At 36.1% G+C, this 21775-nt stretch overlaps 1 protein-coding gene across 1 annotated transcript; it reads left to right on the top strand.

Moving 5' to 3' along the window:
- Nucleotides 1-4062: 4062 nt before the first annotated feature.
- LOC103802224 (nipped-B-like protein) lies at nt 4063-19951 on the top strand (the record flags this gene model as incomplete). The annotated part of the gene is made up of 7 exons (XM_009074678.1): nt 4063-4218; nt 6492-6657; nt 7761-7891; nt 13355-13454; nt 15030-15181; nt 16212-16372; nt 19858-19951. Coding segments are annotated over exons 1-7 (868 nt in total), but the record flags the coding sequence as incomplete, so codon positions are not given.
- Between the last annotated feature and the right edge of the window lie 1824 nt (nt 19952-21775).

Raw genomic sequence — 21775 nt, 5'->3', positions numbered from 1 at the left:
ATATACATAGTTGTACTGGTTTACTTTAAGTGTGCAGCTGAGGAAATAGACTTTGATCTTGGTGCTGTGGTTACATCAATATGGTGTGACTCAATGTATAGGAAACTAAAACCATTTTTGGAAGAACTTTCATTCTAAATAAAGATTTCTTAATCTAAACTAAATAAAACATTCTATTAAAATATTCAATAGAATACATTTAAGAAAGAAAATATCTAAATGTATCTAATATCATTGCTTTTCTTTAAAGTTTTATTTTAATCCACCCAATTTTGTCTATAATTTTCTTCTCATAAAACATCAGGTCAGTCGTATATAAGTTAGTGGTTTACATCCAAGGATATAATAACTTAGAGAATACCCTGGAGTATGAGGACTGAAATGTTTAAATGTACGTAGGAAACTTCTGAATCCTGAGATTGGTTACTTACCTTTGCATTGTTGCTGAGCCTTTGCATTACTACACATAAACAGATTTTCCCTATTATTTGTTTTATGCTGTTTTCATACATGCACATAGCTGAGCTGGGGATGAACTGGAATTTTTGTTAAGGAGACAAGACAGTTTTTCAGCCAAGAGGAATGTTTCGTAGATGCAGAGTGTGAACCTTCATATGATAACCAGTGGTCAGAGTCCTCTCATCATTTCACTGACAGTCAGATGCTGCAATATCTGAAAAGATACAATTGCAGTTTGGGGTTTTTTTCTTTATTTTTATAGGGTGATTTGTTTGCTTCAGTTGTTTTTTCTTCCCTTCTCTGCTCGTAGTGTCTCTTCACTGGGCATTCACTCTCTCTTGACTTAAATTGTTCACAACTAATTTTCATTCTCCCTTCCTTCCTTAGTTTTATCCATGCCTGTCCGTACTCTCTGCAGGGACTTTTTTCATTAATCTTCCACTCAGCCGTTAATGCAGTAGTATGGTGAAAAGTGCACAGTATATACAGACATGACAGCCCAAACCTTGTGCCTCTGAGGGCAGTCAGTGTTTTCCATATTATGGACTTTTTTTACCCACCACATATTTAATTACTATTTGAAAAAACAAACAACCAAACAACCCCAAACAAAGCCCTGAAAAACTACCAAAACCCAATAACTGGCAACATTTTAGATTTAACATTTTGATAGGATTTTTTAAGAGTTTCATTTTTCACTTTAGAGGTAAAAATTTAATAGTGTTGGTAACACTTACTGAATAAAGCTGGTAATGGAAAATTGATTCTTCTTGACTAATTATGAGCTGCTCCAATTTAGTGCTTTTAATTCTTCTTACATTTGGGGAATGGGGAGGGGGGAGAAACCAATAAAATTTGCCTGTCAGGCAATTAAGTGTTGTTTGCTGCTCTATGTTTTGTATGAAATAACCTTTCTCATCTTGAACTGTCAGTTCTTTCCCCCCTGCTAGAGATTTTTAAATCCTTAAATTAATTCTAGTTTCGCTGGATCTTAGTCTTTAGTTCTGGAATTGAATCCCACCTTGTTTGCTGGTTGTGTAACACATGTATTTTACCCTCGACACAGCAGAAGTAGTATTTAGTCCCAAACAGTACTATGTGGTTTCTTCATGTTGTGTTTGTTTTATAAACTAATCCCATCACTTAATCTCATCAATCTCTCTTGGTCTCTTGTTTACTCTCATCTGTTTACTCACTTCTTCATACTTTAAAAACTTCATAAAGTGAGAGACAGACTTCTTGTACTGCCATACTTAGTTCCCAGCTGGTGCAGGCAACCACATCCTGTCCCTTCTGTAATGTCTGTATGATCTATCTTTGAAGGAATGGTGTTGCTTATCTCTACTACTGTTAATGGAAGTCTGTTCCAGAAAGAGGCAGCTCTGATAGTGAGAAACTGTTCTGATTTTCTTCTTGCTTGCATTCACGTGCCCATTTATTGTTGTGTTAGCACTGGTCTGTGGCATTCTTTGTAGCCTTCTTTGACTGCTTTTGAGGGAGCAGCCACATCCCCTCTTGACCTTTTGTTTTGTTAGCTAAACAGTCCAACCCCTTTTACTCTTCTCTTACAAAGAAAGTTTACTTTTCCCCTAGCCATCCTAGCTCACTGCACTTGCTCCACTCTCAGGTCTGGATCTTGCAAGTTCAGGTTTTTTGTCATGTGTCTGTGGAGGAGGTTTCTAGTTTAAGTGTCTGGTTTTGGAGGCGTGTTTCCCATTAACTATCTTTGCAATTTATTTATTGTGGCAATAATACCAGGAAAGAGCCTGAATTAGGAGTGACAGCTTCTGTGCTAACAGCCTCCCCGGGTGATGTGGAAAGGAAAGTGAACAGATTATTTTTCTTATTTTTCATTGTTTCTGTGCTACATACAAACTTCCAGTAATGCTGGCTAGTGACATCACCTAGCCTTGATGCAGTTTCAGTTAGGCAAGATCATCAGGCATGCAGTTTTTAGAGTAAATGTAATTTATGTGTGAAAGGTGTTCTTTAATTTCTAGCCTTTCACTGAAAAACTCAGATTCTAAAAGTGTTCGCTCCTGTGGGTTTGCTGTTGCAGACTCATTGTGGGAGTCTTTTGGAGAATTACTTATTTGTGAAACTAGGAAACCACTGAAATTCTGTGTATATTGGTATTCATTTTGGGTAAAAAAACGCTACTTGGAACTGCTGTGAGTGTTTAAGGGATGTTTCGTCCTGGATTAAAAGCCTCCAAACACTGCAACACACACAGAATAATTATTTGTAACTGTTTCTCAGACTTAATAGATTTCTGTATCTGTAATGTAATATATTTTTAATTTTAAAAATGCAATTTAGAGGTGTGAATGAGACTGGCAGGTGCACCAAAGGAAGTCAACTCATTGCCGGTTCTGTTTAACTTAAGTGTTGGTATATTTTTCAAAGAATTAAGGGGTGTGCACATAGGGAAACTCTGAAAAGTTAATTTCAGCTCATGAAATCTTTGAGCAGAACAAAGGCTTACAACATTGGGTTTCCTTGTCTTGGAGTCTGTGTATTTGTTAGCAGTGTTGACCTATATATTGTCATTGGTGTGGCATAAGAAAGAATTAGGTAAAGATTGCTAAGGAAATTACAGGGATCCTTTGGTTTCTATGTGTTTTATATGTAATTCTCAAAAATTTGGGCTTGTAAAGTGTAAGTAACCAGTGATTTTAGGATTTCAGTAGATAACAGAAATACTTCCCAAAGAACTCTCTTTACTGTTTCCTGAACTGTTAACATGGGGGGCTGTACAGCAGGTAACCAAATGTCTGTCATAATCCTTTAATGTCTTCAGAAAAATCATGTTCAGTTTTGGTAATTTAATTTTAGTGTGTGATCTTTGTGAATTTTTGTTGTTTTGGAACTGCAGTTATTTTTATTTTAGCAATGTGGACTTCCTTACAGTTAGGATCTGTATTTATAGCTAGCGAACACCAGGTAAATAGATTCCCTTTTCTGTAGTTGAGTATAAAATGTGCTGTTTTACAGGAAATAAATGAGATAGTTCGTTGGTGGTTATGCTTTTTTTTTTCCTCTCTGGAATGAGTAATAAAATTTCTGCCTATAGTTTGACCAGGCAGAGTTTTTATATATTAAAGAGACATTTTTCAAATCAGTTTTGAAAGAGTTACTGCTTCTATAATGCACTAAGATTTTTGTATTTGTCAGTTCGTTTGCTCCTTCGTTTTTGCATCTGTAAATTGCTCCTTTGGTTTTTGCTAGTCTTTTTATGGAAATGGCTCCTTCTGCAAAGGAAATTAAACCAGTTGTGTATGAAGTGCTGTCCACTGCAGTATGAACTAAGAGTAAGTTTTGTTACCGGTTTTTGAGATGGCATTGTACAGCCTGAGCAAACTTTTTTTATTTTCAGTTGCCTTATTTTGCATCTTTTTGTGGTTCTGAGAGCAGAACGAAGGTTGCCTTTTGGTTGTGTAATACCACTTGTTCTTTAAAATCTACATTGTTCCACCCACTCTTGAAAAAATTCAGTTAGTATGCTGCTAAGGGTATTATGGTCTGTTTCACTTAATGTTACTGAGTTTAAAATTCTAAAAAAGTAAGTTGACAGATTTAATCTGATCTTGTTCTTTTTGTTTGTTTTGTTTTTAGTGCTTGGGAGATGGGAAGTAATGATAGCTGGCACCTGAACTAAAATATCTGTGTAGGCACTACTCTCCCAGAACTTCAGGATGAATGGGGATATGCCTCATGTTCCCATCACTACTCTTGCAGGGATTGCTAGTCTTACAGACCGTAAGTACTCTTCTTTTTCTTGTCTTTGCTGCATTTTTACCTCTTCAGTAAATGCCTGCATATTCAAAATACTAAAAATACTTTTATTTTAGAAGTTCTTAGAGGTAAATCTGTTTAAAATCAGACTTGGCATTAAAAATGTTAATTTTGTTATGGCTTGAATTTTTAAAATCTGCCCATATAATACATGCTAATTTAAACATGAAATGAAATGTGGGTTAAAAAAACCCTTAAGGAAAACCTGAAACAAAATACAGGAATTCATTATTTGCTTGGAATATCATTCAGTAATGTATCTGGGTACCACACAAATAAAGAAAATACAAATAAAGTCATATAAATGAAGAAATATTTATCTAAGAAGCATATCTCAAGAAGGAGCACATGAAGTGCATGCCAACTTTAAATACGTCAGGAAGACAAAATGCAAGGAAAGGAAAAGAACTGCTTACATTAAAAGCTGATACTGACACAAAACCCAAATGGTTATGATGTGACCAAAAATAAATTTCAAGTGAAAACTAAGAGGAGATTTATTGTTACTATAGTGAGGTCCTAGAACAACCATTGCAATAAGAACAGTTCGGACAAAAATGTGTCTTGTGTATAAAGAGTGTAAGAAAGAGCTTATAGCTTAGTTGACTGTCTGGGGATAATTGGACTCAGTGACCCAGGTGCTTCTTCTGAGCTCTTACTTTTATTGTTATACTGTTGAAATTTGGAGGCTTTCCAAGAGACACTGAAAGTATATACCCAGCGATTGAATTTAATTCCCTGCAGTAAAAAAAAGAGCAGATATATTGGAGGGAGACCCAACTTCATGTCCTTCTGGTATTCTGAAGTATCAAGGTGGAAGATGCTGCTTATGTATGTAGATGTGTAAATGTGTACCACTGTGTATGTCTAATAATGGACCATCAGGATGCAAATAGTAAGTTTCTGGCCGTGGGCAGTTTTCCAGCATTAAGTACTCACAGATAAGGTTACTTAACTGTAGGAGTCACTGTTCAGACTCCTGGGGCAAGAGTTTTTTTAAACACAGAACTGGAATGGACAAGACCAGTCGCCCTAAAAACATGGAGAACATGATGCCTAGAGACAGAAGAGCAGTCTGGAGAGCTGGCTATATTTATAATGTTTTAATCATGTTTTGCTGATTTTGCTAATTTTTCCAAGTTTCAGCCACATTCAAGGCAATTTGGTGCAAGTAATGAAAGCTAGAGTTTTCAGTATATAATACACTTCTATTTGAATTGCAGTTTATTTTTAAATGCAGAAATTCTATGCATTGCTTGGGGTGTAAAAATACTGGAATCCCCCCTTTCTAAATAAAAAAAAATAGAGACATAAAAGAGCCAAAAGAGTATGTATCACTTAGTTTGGTTTTGGGTTTTTTTCTGAAGCTATTTCTAATGGTTAGTTCAAACTTTGATCTCAGGCTTGGGAACTTGGAGTCAGCTTGTTTTCTTGGGCCCATGAAAGAGACTTTTCTATGTAGGTAGCTTTTTGGCCTCTTCTGGTCTACCCTCCTCTGGTCTATGTAGCTCTACCAGTCATCTATCTGATCAAGGCTTCTTCTTACACAGTGCAGTTCCTTGTTGTATCTGCAGACCTGAGAATGCCCTATCAAAGTATCATGTGCCTATAATCTCACTGAAATAGTGTTGCCACTAAATATTTTTACTGAGATTTGTGAATAGGTTTACTGACTGAATTAACATTTCAGTGAACATACCAACAATACCAGTCCTTTCTTGAGAACATGACTTACATAGGAGTAAATACAAGAAGAGAAGAACAAGCTGAGAATTTAATTGGTGGTTTCAATTGGTTGTTGAGTTGTTTGGGTTTTTTGGTGGGCTGTTTTGTTGGGTTTTCCTTGACCTTATAAAGTGGTAACACTAATTAAATATGAACATCCGAGTAGAAAACTGAAAGTTTGTGCTCAATGCACTTCCAGTACTGCACATACCTACGAGACTTTTGCATTTCCTTTCTTTATCAAGGCTTTTGGCTCCAAGAGAAAGGTACCATAATGTCTTCAATAGCTTAATCACCTGGAGTGTTTAAAGAGTCCTGTGTGTATGTGTGTGTGAATGGAGATGTGGATGTGTGAGGGGGATGTGAGTGTATGTCCAGAAATCTTCCCAATGTTTTAAATCTAGTTGTCAGGTTTTCCTTCTCAATCACTTGAGAGAGCAAGAAGGTGTCCATATTTGTATGTTTGTGTTTCATTAAGTGATTCTGAACTTCTTCCTGTTTTCTGATAACAGTTTTGAACCAGCTGCCTCTTCCCTCACCTTTACCTGCTACAACAACAAAAAGCCTGCTCTTCAATGGACGGATAGCTGAAGAGGTGAACTGCCTTCTGGCTTGCAGGGATGAAAATCTGGTTTCACAGCTCGTCCACAGTCTCAATCAGGTGTCAACAGACCACATGTATGTATTTTGAGCTTCTATATCAGATCATCATCCTTATACCTTGAAATCAAAATTAACTGGATTGAGAAGGATGTTCGTGAGAATCTGAAAATTAGAACATACAGGTTTTTTATTAGGACTGCTTAGCAGATGTGTGTGATATGAGAGTCAAGTGCTTCAGTCAGTCAGAATGTTAAAATTGTCCAGCAGCCCTTACACATCACTGTGGGGGTTGTTTTATAGACCTGATGCTTGTTCCCTGCTTGATAGTTAGGACTGCAATACTAATTTGTGTTCAATGTCAGTTAATAATGTGCATAGACAAATTATATATGCAAAGAATTTTTTGACACCTGTGTCAATTCTGATTTGGTATTGAGCTGAAATATTTTAAGAATTGACCCATCAAGTATGCTAATTAATTATCTTTTTGTTATTTTGTTACTTATTTTTATTTTTCCTTGGTGTCCTTTGGACTGTTTTATGTTGACACCTTGTCTTTTTCCTAGGTGTTCTAATCAATTGTTTTGATCAAACGGAAGTAGCTTTTAAAAGTCCTCATAGCTAAGAATAAGTGAAAGCACAGATACATTAATAAAAAATCCATTTTTTTCTTTTGTGGTTCACAGGGGAAATCCTGTGATGTCAAAGATATGCCAATTTCCCCTTTCCAAAGTAAAAGATTTTCAAAGCATTGGGTTGAAACCTGAATGTAGAACATTTGTGCACATGTTATTTTTGTTCCTACAATAATATGTTCCTGATGTTATGCCAAAGTGTTTATGGAGAAGATCACTGTGTAAAAATGGGCATAAGAGACTTGTGACAGTCGGAAACTGACAGCCACGTATATGTAAGTGCTTAGTAACAGAAAATAACTGTGAGGACTAGTAGGAATATTTCTTCTGCCATTCCTTAAAGAAGAGAGCAAGAAAAAATAGAGGCAGGAAGCAGTGCTTTGCAGACTTGATTTTTCCTATATTTTAACAGTAAATTGTCTTCTTTCATTTTGGTTTTGTTTTTCTTTTGGTTTTTTTGGTTTTTTTTTTTTACTTGACTCATAGTTTCTTATAATTTGAAAATGCATTTGCCTCTTTATTTGCTTACTTCCACAATTCCAGAGAGTTGAAAGATAACCTTGGCAGTGATGATCCAGAGGGAGATATACCAGTCTTGCTGCAGGCTATCCTGGCAAGGAATCCTAATGTTTTCAGGGAGAAAAGCATGCAAAACAGATACGGGGTACAAAGCGGTAAGGATTTTTGATTATTCATTGATTGCATTTTATGTTGTTCTGTAAGTTTAGGGGACTTATGCTAATGACAAATATATATGGAGCACAACTGTGGTATTTATATGCCTTGCCTTGTATTTGATAGTGACATAAAGCTGGATACTGTAACGTCTTCTAAGAGTGATTGTATTAGAATAAGAATGGAAATAAAGGCTACCAGATATTTTTCAAAAAAATGTTTCATTTCACCTCAAAGTTAATCTCTAGGGTAAGTCTGTAGGGTAAATATCGGTAAAAATCTCTAGGGATTTTATTTTTTTTATTTATTTTTGATTTTTTTATGTCTAGGTTCATATATTTTTCTTAGTAAATAATGACTTCAGAAAAATTTGCCTTGATGTTACTGAAAATCTGTATGATTGTAGTTTACTGTTGCAGTGATAGTTCTTAATATTTCTATAGTAAGGAATAAGGCTGAAAGAGCTGTACTTGGCAGCTCCTCCCTGCTGTTGCTCATCCGAGCAATTTGTGATGCCCTTTGGATTTTGTTGTTTTGACAGCCTAACTCTCTTCTGAGGTGTAGTGAGATGTACTGCTGAATAGTGGAAATGATAGAGAGAAAGCAAAGGATTAGCAGGACATATTCCAGTTGTAGATCTGGAGACTAACACCTAAAGTATGTTCTTTAAATACCAAGTTATGAAATGAGTATGAGAATTTCCAGTGTTTTCATAGTGTGAGGATGAATCTTCACTAGCTTTTGCTAGCTTTGTGCGGATATAGATTCATCTGTGACTGGAGTCCAGAGAGGATAGTAAGTGTAGGTTGTTTTTGGAGATGAAAAATCATGAAGTGAGATGATTAGGTTTGTTCACCTAGGCTAGGGAGTAAAAAGCCATACAATATTTAAAAAGAACTTGCTAAGGACGGAGCACATAATGTCCTTTCAAAGAAGTCAGAAATTTCCCCGGAATGAAAATGTGAAAAGCAGTGCTAAATATTTGTAAGTTAATTGAGACACATAACCTGAAATTTAAGCTCCAAAAGGAGTCTCCAGGTCTGTGTTTAGTGGTAGCCGTGAGAGAGTAGGGTTTCTTGAGCTGTGGGAAGAGTTGTGACTGTCCTGCCAGTTTGCAGAGTGGTCCCACAAAGAACATACACTTGAATTGGAGTTTTCCACTAGTTTTGTAAAGTAAAATAATTTTTTGCCAAACGGAGACATAGTTTTTGAAATTGTATCTTCCATCAGAAGCTTTTGGAAGTAAGAAGACAAAGCTAGTTCATTTCTTTCTAATCTGAGAAACACTTGTGCTGCTTTATTCAGTATGTTAAGAATAATCATATATGAAATATAACTTTTCTGTCTTGAGTAAATGTGCTTGAAGGGAGGTATTAATACAGAATAGAAAATAATTCAACATGAAACTTAACAGAATAGTTGATGTTACTTTACTAAAGGTGGTAAAGTGATTACAGAGAACCAGAAGAGGAAAAGGTCCCCACTTTTACCTGGAAATAGGTGGGTCTTTGCTGGGTGCTGACAAGTTGTGGTAGCATTATTACCTGTTACAGTGTCCCATTCAGATCTCCAGGGCCAATGGAGTGTGTACTGATGTTTTGGGGCAGCAGAGTCTGAGTTTTCTTTTGCTTTCTGGACAGATGTTGTAATCTCTGTAGAGTGTTTTTATAGAACAGTTGGGGGTTTGGTAGAGATATTACGTAATGCATTTTACCAGCTGGAAGATTGAAATTTGGGCTCTTTTGTAGTACTTCAAATTCATTTAATCTGCTTTTCTTCCTGTTTTACTTGTGAATACTGTCCTGTCTGCTGTTGACTCCAGCATATGGTGAAGTAGGCGCTGGGTACTGTGACCCAGTATTTTTTATATCCATAACTGAGCAGGAGCAAAGGCAGTGAAACCTCTTTATTCAGTCTGGGATGGGTATGTGATGATCCCTTGAGTGTCATTTTCAGCATTAGTATGGACAAAGTGAATTCATTTCTCCTAGCCTTGCTTCCTGATTGTAGAACAGGAAGATCACCCAGTTCAAGAATTATATTGAACAGAGTAAAAATCTTGGTTCAGTACAATTTGTCAGGAGCTAAAGGCATCTTCAGAATTCTAAATACTCTGTTTTGTATTCTTAGGAGTATAAGGTAGAGCACAAGCAGATTTCTGTGCTGGCGTTTCTTGACAAGTTAATTTTAATCTGCAGTTTAACACGAAGTTTAGAACAAGAATTGTTTTTAGTTATGATCAATTAGTGTAAGAAGGAAACGTCCTGAGCAGACACCTCATCTCCTCTTGCTCCCCATTGCTGGTGTGTTTAGTTTCAGGTAATATAGCAGCAATATTCAAACTCTTAGTCCCTTTTTATTAACAGTCCCAATGTCAAAACAGTCTTCATACAGCTTAGATTTTGGAGACTGCGTTTTATTACCAGGTTGTCTGAACGTACAGAGTCACATCACCATGTGGTGTCAGACCTAACTTTGTACAAGATCTAAACGTAAGTTTTACTTTAGACCTTTTTCGTGAGGAGACATAGAAGGTTCTGCTTGTCATCTTGCAGCCACTCCTGTCTTGCATCTTATAGTGTATGAGTGAAGTGGATTTATTTATAATTATTTATTTAAAGTTAAGATACTATTTAATTTCAGTTTTCGTATGAATTTTTTCTCTTTTGCCTCCCAGCACTTTGGTTTTGTCTTTTAGCAGATGTGTGTTGGAAGATCAGCTAAAATAGTATATTGCATAGCAGAATTCATAGCATCAGAAAGGACTTACAATTCACTTTAAGCTCTTTATTAGAACTTCTGGATTTGGAGAGATTAAAATCTTATGTATCTTTCCATAAACATCAGTTACTTCAATATTGTTTTTCTTTATGCAGGAATTCAAGTGCATGTGTGTCTGTAAAAGGGAAGAAATTTGCACATGTGCACTTTCAAGGAGTGTATACTTAACTGAAAAATCACCTGTTGGTGAGCTGTCCTTGCTGAAGCGTTCTATGATGTTGTAATACAAAGATTTCTGTGTGTCCTTAGCCTGCATTTGTATGAAGTGCATTCTTTGTCATTTGGTAGGAATGCTAAAATGGATTTAGGCATATCAGTTTTTTCCAGAGCAAAAAACCTGTAGTTAGACCAGGAGTATGTGTAAGGAGACTCATTCTAGTAATGTAACTACTATGTTGGTGTTTTCTCTGACCTGAACATTCCCAACATTCAGAATTAATGTCGCATTTAAAGAAATTCTTACATATTTGAAGTACAGAAATGCACAGTGGAGCCATAAATCTGCTGCTTAGTGATACAACAGTAGTGTGAAAAATGTACAAGAAGATATTGTAGTGCTAATGGCCACAGACCAGTTTCAAATCCATTTTAGACCTGATGTTTGGGGCTTGTTTTTGCTTCCTTCTCATTACATTATTATCAGACATAGCACTTGTCATGTGTCTGGAAACTGGAAAAACAGTTTTGGCTCATGTTGGTTGTTAGGTTTTGGTTTGGTTTTTTTTCTTTTAAGTTATCTAGATTGTGCCTCCCATGTCCCACCCTTCCTCTTCTCCCCTCATAACAGAGAGAGCTGGGTGCTGTCCATCACAGATTAAGCCTTGGGATGCATTTAAAATAGCTTTAGAAATTGATTCATCTATATGTTTTCTGTGATTCTTTTAATCTGAAAACTACTACATCTGTGGTTCAAAACGTGTTTTAAATTTAGGGAGGAGAGAATAAATAGATATATTTTTAAAGCATTTAAGAGGATCACTCTGTGCTTTAAGAGCAAGATTGAAACTTTGTATAGTTCATGCTCATATGGATACACTGTCAGCTTTCTGTAGGAGTAATCTTAAGCATTAGTTGTTTGACTAAAGTGTTGTACCCAGCTGCGTTGAGAGTGGCAGTGAGAGGTGAGCAGGCAGTGGGCACACTGGGTGCTCTCCGATATCCATTTGAACAAATTTTGTAGGAGTTGGAGTTGGAGTTTCCATCTGTTACTCGGACAATGAAATGTACTCTGTATTCAAGTATGGAAGTATCTAACTTTTCCTCAGCGCAACACGGGACTTTGAACTCCTGCTCCGGGCTAGTTTTCCTGTGCTCAAGTACTTGGAATGCAGAACTTGACACTTCCCGGGAGGTGGTAAAGGCTTCATTCCTGCGGGATTATCACATCTCTGCTGGGGAGAGGGGAGGAGAAAACGGGGTGACAGGGACGGATTCTGAAACTAGTTTTGCTTGTGTGAATATTGCAGTAATTGAAACTAGTGATAGCTACTGTCGGATTAATATCTTCCAAACACTCTGGATAAGGGACTTTTTGTCAGCCTTCTGTCTAACCTTTGATTTAAAACACTTGTGCTACTGATGAGCTTTCACCGATGGCTGTGAATCACTTGCTGTGGCTTCCCCACCAGTTCTCTGCTCATGAATTCTGACACTGTTTTGGCTGAAGCCATTAAATTCTGTCACTAAAATAATTTGGTTTTGTGTTTCTGTATCACTTCAAGTGTCATGTAATTGTTAGGGTTTTCCTTGTACTTGTATTGAAGAGAGAGGGGGGGAAAAAAGATTCCTTTAAGTTCTCCTTAATAATAATGGGAGTCAGAACGGAATAGAACATTTCGGTTGGAAGAGATCTGCCGTGATCATCTAATCAGCTGCCAGACCACCTCAGTGCTGACTGAAAGTTCAAGCAAATTAAGGACATTGTCCAAATACCTCTAAAATTAGTTTCAGGTACTGTGGTACCTGTGGTTTGCCAGCTGTTTCAACACCTGAACTTCCAAAGCATTACTGTGGGTGTGTACAGTCTGTGGGAGTCTACAGTTGGGATGTTGGTTCTGCTTTGTATTTGAAATATTTCAGCACCTTCTTTGATAACTTTCCTTATGAAGCGTAGTGGAGGTGGAATAGAAAGCTTTTGTCCCTGTGGAGATAAAGGACCACTAGACATTGTGGGAGCAGTGGGAGTATCTTGCAGCACTCAGCCCAGGGTGGCTGATTGATATACTTGCTCCAGCAATGGAAGATAAGTTTTCTGTGCTCTTCTGCTTGTGAATCTTCCAAATCTTTGATTTATTGGCACAATGAGTACTGTACACACCAGCCTGGGGTGCAGAATATATATCCTATTTTAAAATGTTTCTATTTACTGGTAGATTTTGACTTGGAAAGCTCAAAGGAACGGAAGAGAATACTGCTGTGAATATGGATAACTGAATTACCACAGCTTATGGGAACACTTTGTTTATGTCATGATGTAAAATGGACATAATGCATGGATTCAGTAATTTCTAATGTATTCTAACTATTGTGGCTATGTTAATGGGCTGATGTTAATGTCTGTAAAGTTTATAATCTCATTAAAGTTTACAATCACATAGTGTATAATTATTTCTGAAATGAGACACTTGATTGATTGAAAAGGAAATGTGTCTAAAGTAATGCTGTTATCTTCTTTTTAATAGGGATGATGATGTCACAGTTTAATATTTCTCAGAATTCCATGCGTGGTAGTCCTGCATCTTCCAATTATCAACAAACCACTATCTCACATAGCCCCTCCAGGTAATCCTTTCTTTTAAGTGAGGTGGGAGGGACAGCGAACTGCAAATTCTTCCTACACTGACCATTAATGCCTGTTTGAACTATGTGGGAGGAAGGTAATCAATGTCAAGACAAATTTTGCATTTGACTGACAGGAGGGTAAGTTTCTTCAGCCAACAAAGAAACATCTTTCTGTCTGTGAATTAATACATGTATACTTGGGATTCAGCACAATTCTCCTCTCTGCCATAAATTTTGGCAAACTTTATTTTCTGTCTTCTGCCACCCTCCAGTTGGCAGAGGCTGAGACTGCTGTCAGGAGGACAGGGGAGAAAAGGCTAATGTGTTCCAGCAAGTCCAGTACCAGTTTGGTGTGATGGTGGGAAAGAAGACTTGTAAAAATGTGGAATGCTGCTGTAGTACTGCTTATACAAAAGGCCCCTCAGAGGAGGACAGGCCCGGTAGTTTGGCCAGTCTTCCAGCAGCATCGTCATCAAACTTCTGGGGTTTTCTTTTAAGTATTTGAGTGTTTGCATGTATTTATAATTTAGGCCTTAATTAATACAATAAAGTACTCTGGACTAGAGAAGAGAGTTCTGTATGTAGTTTCATTCTGGGTACTGGACTTTAACAGGTTTCATCTTCAGTTATTAGATGCCAATATTAAAATCATCTGATTTCAGGTTTCACTTCACGTTGCTGTAATTGTTTTGGCAAATAAAATGTTCTGTGTCTTCACTGCAACCAGTACACCTTTTCACTTTTATATGTAGAAGGGATATCGAAGGAGGTTCTTTGAATTGTGCATATTAGAATGAATAGTACAAAGTCTTCTTGAAATCCATGCAAAATCCTTGTGTTAAGTACTTTGCTGTTTCTTTCTGTGGAAGCTTACCTTCAGAGAGCTGCTGTCTGGAACTGAGGGTTTTGAAAGCATGTAATACACTTTCCAATGTATTTATTTGGTTATTTTTATTTTTAGAAGCTCACATAAGCATGTAAGTAATAGTGTGTGTATTATTGTCACAAATCAATGTTACTTTAATGGCTTCCTGTCTGTAGAATGAGTCTTAGTTAAAGCCAGTAAAAGAGAAAGTTGTGTTCAGTGGTCTTTGGGTCAGGTCCTGCCTAGCTGCCTATCACATTCCCGTGTCTTGGCAGTGTAGTTCTGTTAGATGAAGTTACTTGAAGTCTTCCTGGAAAATTATATTTAGAGTAGATGACTCCTTGATAATCCTAGTGACCTAATTGTTGATTAAAACTTTTGCTGTCACTTTCATTCAAACTTCCAGGACTGACTTTTGAAAATTACAGATCTAATTTGAGTACATATTGGTGTGATCGTTTCCTTGTGGGTGGAGGTCTTGTGAATGCACTTTATTTTATTCTGACCCTGAAATAATAATTGCAGTTGGGAAGGTATCAATAGCTTAAAATACTGCTTCTGAAGGAGGTTCTCCATTGTATTAGGGTTTTTTATCTTAAGGAAGTTGTAACTTTTTGAATGTATAATATCTCAAAAGAAGTATTAAATTAGTTTAAATTTGCTTTTCCAACTTTTGAAAACTTTTGTTTTATATTTTGTTTTATCTTTAGCCGGTTTGTGCCACCACAGACAACCTCTGGTAACAGATTTTTGGCGCAACAGAACAGTCCAGTGCCTAGTCCATATGCTCCTCAAAGCCCTGCAGGATACATGCCGTATTCACATCCTCCAAGTTACACACCACATCCTCAGATGCAGCAAGGTAAGTCTGTAATGTCTGGTTTTTATTCCTATGTCCTGTCAGCTCTACTTTCACATGTGTGTTTCATGGCTTTGATTTCTTTCAAGGAGTCCCATGCTTGATGCAAATCTTTGAGGCAGGTATATTTAAGCTTTGCTTTCCTGGCAGTAAGGAGTGTTAGTATGTACTTTAAAAAAAAATTCAAAGAGAAGAGAAGAAGAAAAGGTAAAACACATTCATATTGCAACGCCCCCCATTTACAACCATTTTGTATAGTTGTCACTTATATATGACAATAGAAAAAAATCAAAACAAACAAAAAACTTTGATTTGTTATCTGTGAGTGTCTGTAGTAGTGAAAATCTCATTTCTGCCAATGTAATGTAAGTTTTGCTGGCAACTTATTTAGCCTTACCAACTCTCTTTAGTGTCAGCTAGATTAATGCTAAGTTGGCTAGAATTATATTCAAGGTATGCAGTAACTGGCAAAGATGACCTTCAGAATGAATGCATTTCTTTGTTCTTCTCTTTTCTAAAAACAATCTTGAACACATGAAGAGTGTTAATGTATCTAGGGTATTTTTTTGTTGGTAAGTAGAATTCTTATTGGATTCTATTAAATGATTTGTTCTTAAATTTTGACACTGTGTGTAGAATATATTTATATGTAAAGAGAGCTGTTCTCAATGCAGTGCTGTATGTCTCATGAATACCTTGAAAGTTATTAACATAGTGAATGCAAATTGTATAGAAGTAAACAAGTTTTCTATAATCAGTAAAGAAGTTATTGACTGTAATTAGAATAGAGAGTAACTTGGCTAATAATGGAATTTAGGTTTTAAGTCCTCTTGAATAATCTTAGACATCTATTTTAAATCAAGGCATTTGTGGCAAAAGGATTAAGTTGTAAAGTTGGATTCTTGTTCAGATTCCAGACCTCTTGCGTCCATCTTATTAATATCCACTGTTAGGGTGTTTTCCCTGAAACTTTCAAAGAGTTAACAAGTGTGTGAGTGTATCAGTATAGTTACTTATATTTTTTGTATTTCAGCTTCTGTATCCAGTCCCATTGTCACAGCTGGGATGAGGAATCTACATGAAAATAAAGTTTCAAGCCAGTTGTCTGGAAATTCAGCTAATCATCATGCTGATAATTCCAGACATGGCTCAAATGAAGACTACCTACAGATGGTGCACAGACTAAGTAGTGATGTATGTTACCTAAATCAGTTTATTATGGTAAAGTAAATATTTACTATGATACAGCAAGTATCTGTTTAGCTGCCTTATAAGTCAGATATGTTGTAATGTTGTTGTTGATGTATAAAACTGTTGAATTTCAGATGTGTACACTGAACCATGCAACTCCTATGTGTGAGGTATCATTTTTTCTAGATATCTCCTTAGGAATTGTTTGTAGCATTAATTCTGATAAAATTAAGAAAAGTATAAAATCTCCTATAATCTCATATGTGAGTTTATTTTAAAGATAAGATAGAGTGTCACTAGAAATACGGTAGCAATGTATTAATACAAACAGCACCGAGGTGTAAATACGTGTGTAGTTAACTTATATCTTTGAATATCCCCACGAATGTCAATTTGACTTGACATAATTAACTAACCCATTGGCTGATATAGTAGTGTTGTTGAAGGCAGGAATTCTCTGGAGATTTTATCTGACTGGTCTCTTATGTGTTTTTATGGCCTGGTTTCTTTGGTAGATGCCTTTCCTTAGTGACTTTGTTTCTTGTTGTGAGAGAAATTCCTTCTGAAATCCTGAAGCAAAAGGAAGAAAGCCTCCCAACTTTCTCCCACATGTTTTTTTGAACTAGTGATTAATTTCTTCTTCCTAAGCACCTCATCCTGTGGATGAAGCTTGTTGGGATTGTTCGTTGCATGCTAAGTTCAAAACGGAGGGCACTTAAGTTTAAACTTTATTTTTTATCAAAACCTCTTAAGAAGCGGGATTTTTTTTTCTTTCTTTTTTGTTTTGTGATTGTTGTGTATTTTATTTAGCTTACAAAAACTGTGGGCAGCTCTTGTCTTTCTAAACTAGCTTGTGAAAGCAAAAGGTGTTGTATTCAACAAGTGTGCTATTAATACCAGACTCCCCAAATACCTTATCAGAATTAATACAGTAGAACTCCATGAGTGTTTCTAGTTTAATTATTCATCTTGCTTTTCTCACAGATACAACAGTTATGCTGATTAAAAATATTTGCGAAGAAGTAGTATCTTAAACAAGAGAGTGTTGTAAGGAAAGAATCTATCATAATACACGGTCATCAGAGGTTTTTCTGCCTCTGCTTCAGCAAATTCTTCAAAGTAGGAAGCTATTCTTGGCATTAAATATGCATATATCCCTCCAACTATGTTGAATGGACACTATCAAGAGAATCTGGGTTTTGTTAACAGAGGATTTTTGGCAAACTTTCATATTAATGTAATTAATTTCATTTTTTAAATGAGTAAATATTTTAAAATATTTCTCCTTAATTTTATGATCCAAGCAATGCAACCACATCCTAGTTCTTGCAGACTTAGATATGAAACTGTTTCAAAATGGACAGACTATGAAAACATCTAACCCCTCACTTGTTGATCTAATTGCAGAAATGCTAAATATAAAAAGTGGTACACGTTGTGGACTTGCACTTTTATCTTTTTGTGCATTTTCTCAATGGCACATGTGTTACAGGTATTTTATTTGTAGTTATACATTTAAAAGCTGATTTTAGAACTATCATGCTGAAAACAGTTTGGAGAATTTGGATTAAAATTTTGCATCTATGTAAAACTTAATCATGTTGCAGCCTTTTCAAAAGCAGTGTGCCTTCGGAGAAGCTCTTTGTGAATGAGGATTGTAAGAATCATAAAGCATAAAAACTTAATTTTATTAATTTTGGGATTTTCTTGTTAAAAAATGAATAGTTGCAGAACATGGTGTATACCCTTGAAGACTCACTACATATACACTCAATTTAATGAGAGTTTTTTGGTGAATTTGAGAGAATTGCTAGAATATAACGCATCATTTGGTGAAGCTCCAAACTAGGAAACTGTAAATGTGCATTTCTGAAAATTTGTCAGCTATGGCAGGAATGGCATCTCTACCAAAAGGTCATGTACCTAGTTACTCTGTTTAGCTTCTGTAGTAAGAGTTGACTTTGCTTTTGTCCTTGATAATATGTGTAGATGACCTCTCCTGTCCTCGTGAAACATACCTGCTGAAATGTTACTCAGCTTATTTTTCAACATTTTGAAAATCATGTAAATTGGGTCCTTGGCCTCATCAGAGAGAGTGTGTAGTTGCCAATCTCTACAGGCTTCTGTCTCCTTGAAATAACCAATTCAGCTTTCTAAAATACTACTGGCTGCTGACATTTTTTTCATGCAGACATGTAAAAATGTAATTACAGTTAAACCTTCTAAAATTCGATGGATTGGGTTGAAAATGATCAAAAGTATTAAAAGTATTTACTGAGAATTCAGATTTGTTTGAAAGGAAAAAAAAGAGAAAAGATTATGTGAAAAAACTGCCTGTATCCAGATTCCTCAGCAGGGCTCACATTAGAATGTTAGCTACTGAAATTATCAATTTCATTAGGAAACCTTAGAACTTCTTTGAAGACTTCGTTCCTTCATTCCAACAGGCTTTTTGCGATTTGTTTATATTATAGAAATTGTTTCTTCATAGATATAGGGGGTGTTAGTTTGTTCTTTCCCAAACCATTCCTGTAGATGCTATATGAAAAATAGTACTTAAAATACGGGAAATACTGTGCTATAGTTTAAATTTAGTTTTGTCATTGATTGAATGCGTGTACTAGTGACCAGCAGAGGGCTCCATGAAAGCGTTGGAAAAACACGTGTATAACACTGAATGGAAGTTGGATGTTTGATTTGTAGATAGTGTGGGGTTAAAAGAACACTTTTACATTGCAAAAAATAGAGCACAGACATCATTACATTGCAATTAGTATTATATTATGAGCAAGTTTTTCAGAAATTACAAATTGCATTGGAGCAGGTTGGGAAATTGGTTCATATTGCCATCGTGTTGTTTCCTATTTAACTCTTGAGACAGGCAAATAACAAGCTAATGTTGCTCTGATGTTTTACACGAGTATCTCAGCTGCTGTAATGGGAGTGCTGGAGATTTTGGTCAATCCTGGTGTGTGTATGCTGGAGGATAGAGATATAAAGTGTTAATTTCTTGAACTGTAAAATTAAGATGGCATTCTAGCTAAGCTTTTAATGGTAGGTTAAGTGAAAAATGGTGAGTTTGTTTTAAAAAATCTGCATTTTATAGTCAGTTTCTTTCAGATGGTTTTGTATAGAGGTTATGTGTCTGCTCTTCAGCTCTTTGCTATGAGTACTTGCAACAAAAAGTTCAAAATGGAATCTTAGTGTAAACCAAAAGTGCTTATCTAGCTAGAAGACATGTACAAATATTTATTTTTGTATGCATGTTCTGGTTACAGATTCATCTTAGGGATGATTGTGCTTTGAAGTATTGCTTATGTGGTAGTTTAATAGCAGACTCAATTACAAAATTTGAGTGTAAATAAATGTTTTTCTAATACTTTTTATATGCCTTTTTGTCCATTCCATTTTATCAGTATATGTACTAATTTCAGTGTTTGTTTAAACAGGTGTTCATAATGTTACTTTTTTTGTCGTTATCACTTTAGGATGGGGATCCTTCAATAAGGAATGCTGCGACTTTTTCTTTGAGGTCACCACAGTCAGTCTGCTCTCCAGCTGGAAGTGATGGAACTCTTAAAGGTAGTGTAGCAGTCATATATATATCAATCTTTTTCCCAGTTTTAAAGAACAGAGAGTTAAAAGAGGTATTTAGTTTTTCCTCTTGACTTCCGTATTCAAATAGTACAAGAGATTATGTCAGTAAGTTTTGGGTACAAAATTATTTTGAGCCCTGATCCAGAAGAAATTTCCAATGGCCTGAAAATTGACTAATCAGCCTTCAAAATAGAGCTCAAATTCATGGAGGACAGAAGGATTTAAAATCCTTTCCACTATCAAGGTTAAATTCTTTGTAAGAATGTTTTCAGTTGCTCTACATAAGAAATATTTTAAAGGCAGCATTACGAGTACTGAACTCTTAACCAGCTCAAAAGTGTTTTATCATGCTACACTTGTCTTAATTACAGTCCTGAAATTAAAAAAAAACCACAAAAATGAAAGTACTTTAATGAACTCAATACACATAGCATAAATGAAGTCTGAAAACCTTAGCTGTGGAGAAGGAACAGGGTGAACTGTCAGTTGAGACAGAGCAGAAAAAAATCTGCGAGAAATTATTCTTTATGCTAAAATCCACTTGGCCAGGTAGGAATTTGGACATACTCTTGCTAATTTTGTTTTCCAGTGCTTATATATTTGCATGGCAGTAGTTGCAAGATGAAACAGTGCTTTCTTTTTAGCCCTGAAACAAAAAATAAGTCTTCCTGGATGATAAGGTTAGGTAAAGAAGGAGAACAGGAGATGGGAGAGATTACAGAGAGGGTGAAGGTGTTATACAGCCTCAGTAAGAGACATCTACAGCAGGGGTGGACCTTCGGGTAGCCTTCCCATGCTTATGAGGTGATTATCAGGTAGTCTTGAGTCAGATTTTACAGTGTTGCGGAGGATGGATGAGATACAATGGACTTAAATTTAAATGGGAGGTTCTAACAAGGTCTAAAGGAAAAACCTTTCACCATCAGGATAGTCAAGCAGTGGAAAAGGTTGCCCAGAGAATCTGTGGATTTTCTATCCTTGGAGGTTTTCAGGGTCATGTTGGGTAAAGCTCAGCATAATGTGACCTTGTCTCATCCTTATTTGAGCATGAGGATGAACTAAAGATCTCCTGAGGTCCCTTCTTAACTGACTTGTCTTATGGTTTAAGTGGCAGATGAGAAGTATGTGTATAGCATGCCAACAGCATCAGTATTTCTTGTGCTAAAGAACTTGTTTTAAGACTTGTGTAAATGGCAAAGATTAAATGTGGTTGTTTTTCGGTCTTTGTCAAGGTTATAGGTTTAACAGCATTGTGGATCTAAGCTACTTCCACTCAGATACATGATTACCACTCAGCCAGAAGAATATTTGAGTTATCGTTTGGTTAAAGTTGCAGCTGTTTCAATTGGCTGTCTCAGAGCCCAGTTTTGAAGGGATACCTTTTCAAATTATTTCTGAAAACAATCCGGTTGTACAGTTCAGATTGTAATGTTTCAGCATTAGAGGAGCTGAAAAAGTGCAAGAGGAGCTTTTTGATTTACCTGTATGTTAACTTTACTTTTCCCATTGATAAATTACATGACGGAAGTACTATTACTAATGGTGATACCATTTTGCCTTCTTAAAGAGATTAATGAGCCCTGATTTAGAGAACCAGTTCTTGCTGCTGCAAGAATTTTGCCAGACGTTGAATTCCCCTAGTCGAATCTTTTGGAAATGTATGGAAGTAGTGTGACCATTTACAGTGTTATTAAGAACATGGGATCCCCTACAGTGAGTTTTTGGCCTATGATTTGTAGTGAAAGTTGGGCTGATAAATTTTCCAGTGATGAACAAACAAGTATCCATGCTGAGCTTTTTTTTTGCTAC

The sequence above is a fragment of the Acanthisitta chloris genome, unplaced genomic scaffold (genome assembly GCF_000695815.1).
Source record: "Acanthisitta chloris isolate BGI_N310 unplaced genomic scaffold, ASM69581v1 scaffold75, whole genome shotgun sequence".
Classification (NCBI taxonomy): domain Eukaryota; kingdom Metazoa; phylum Chordata; class Aves; order Passeriformes; family Acanthisittidae; genus Acanthisitta; species Acanthisitta chloris.
This window is presented reverse-complemented; position numbering and strand designations above follow the sequence as displayed.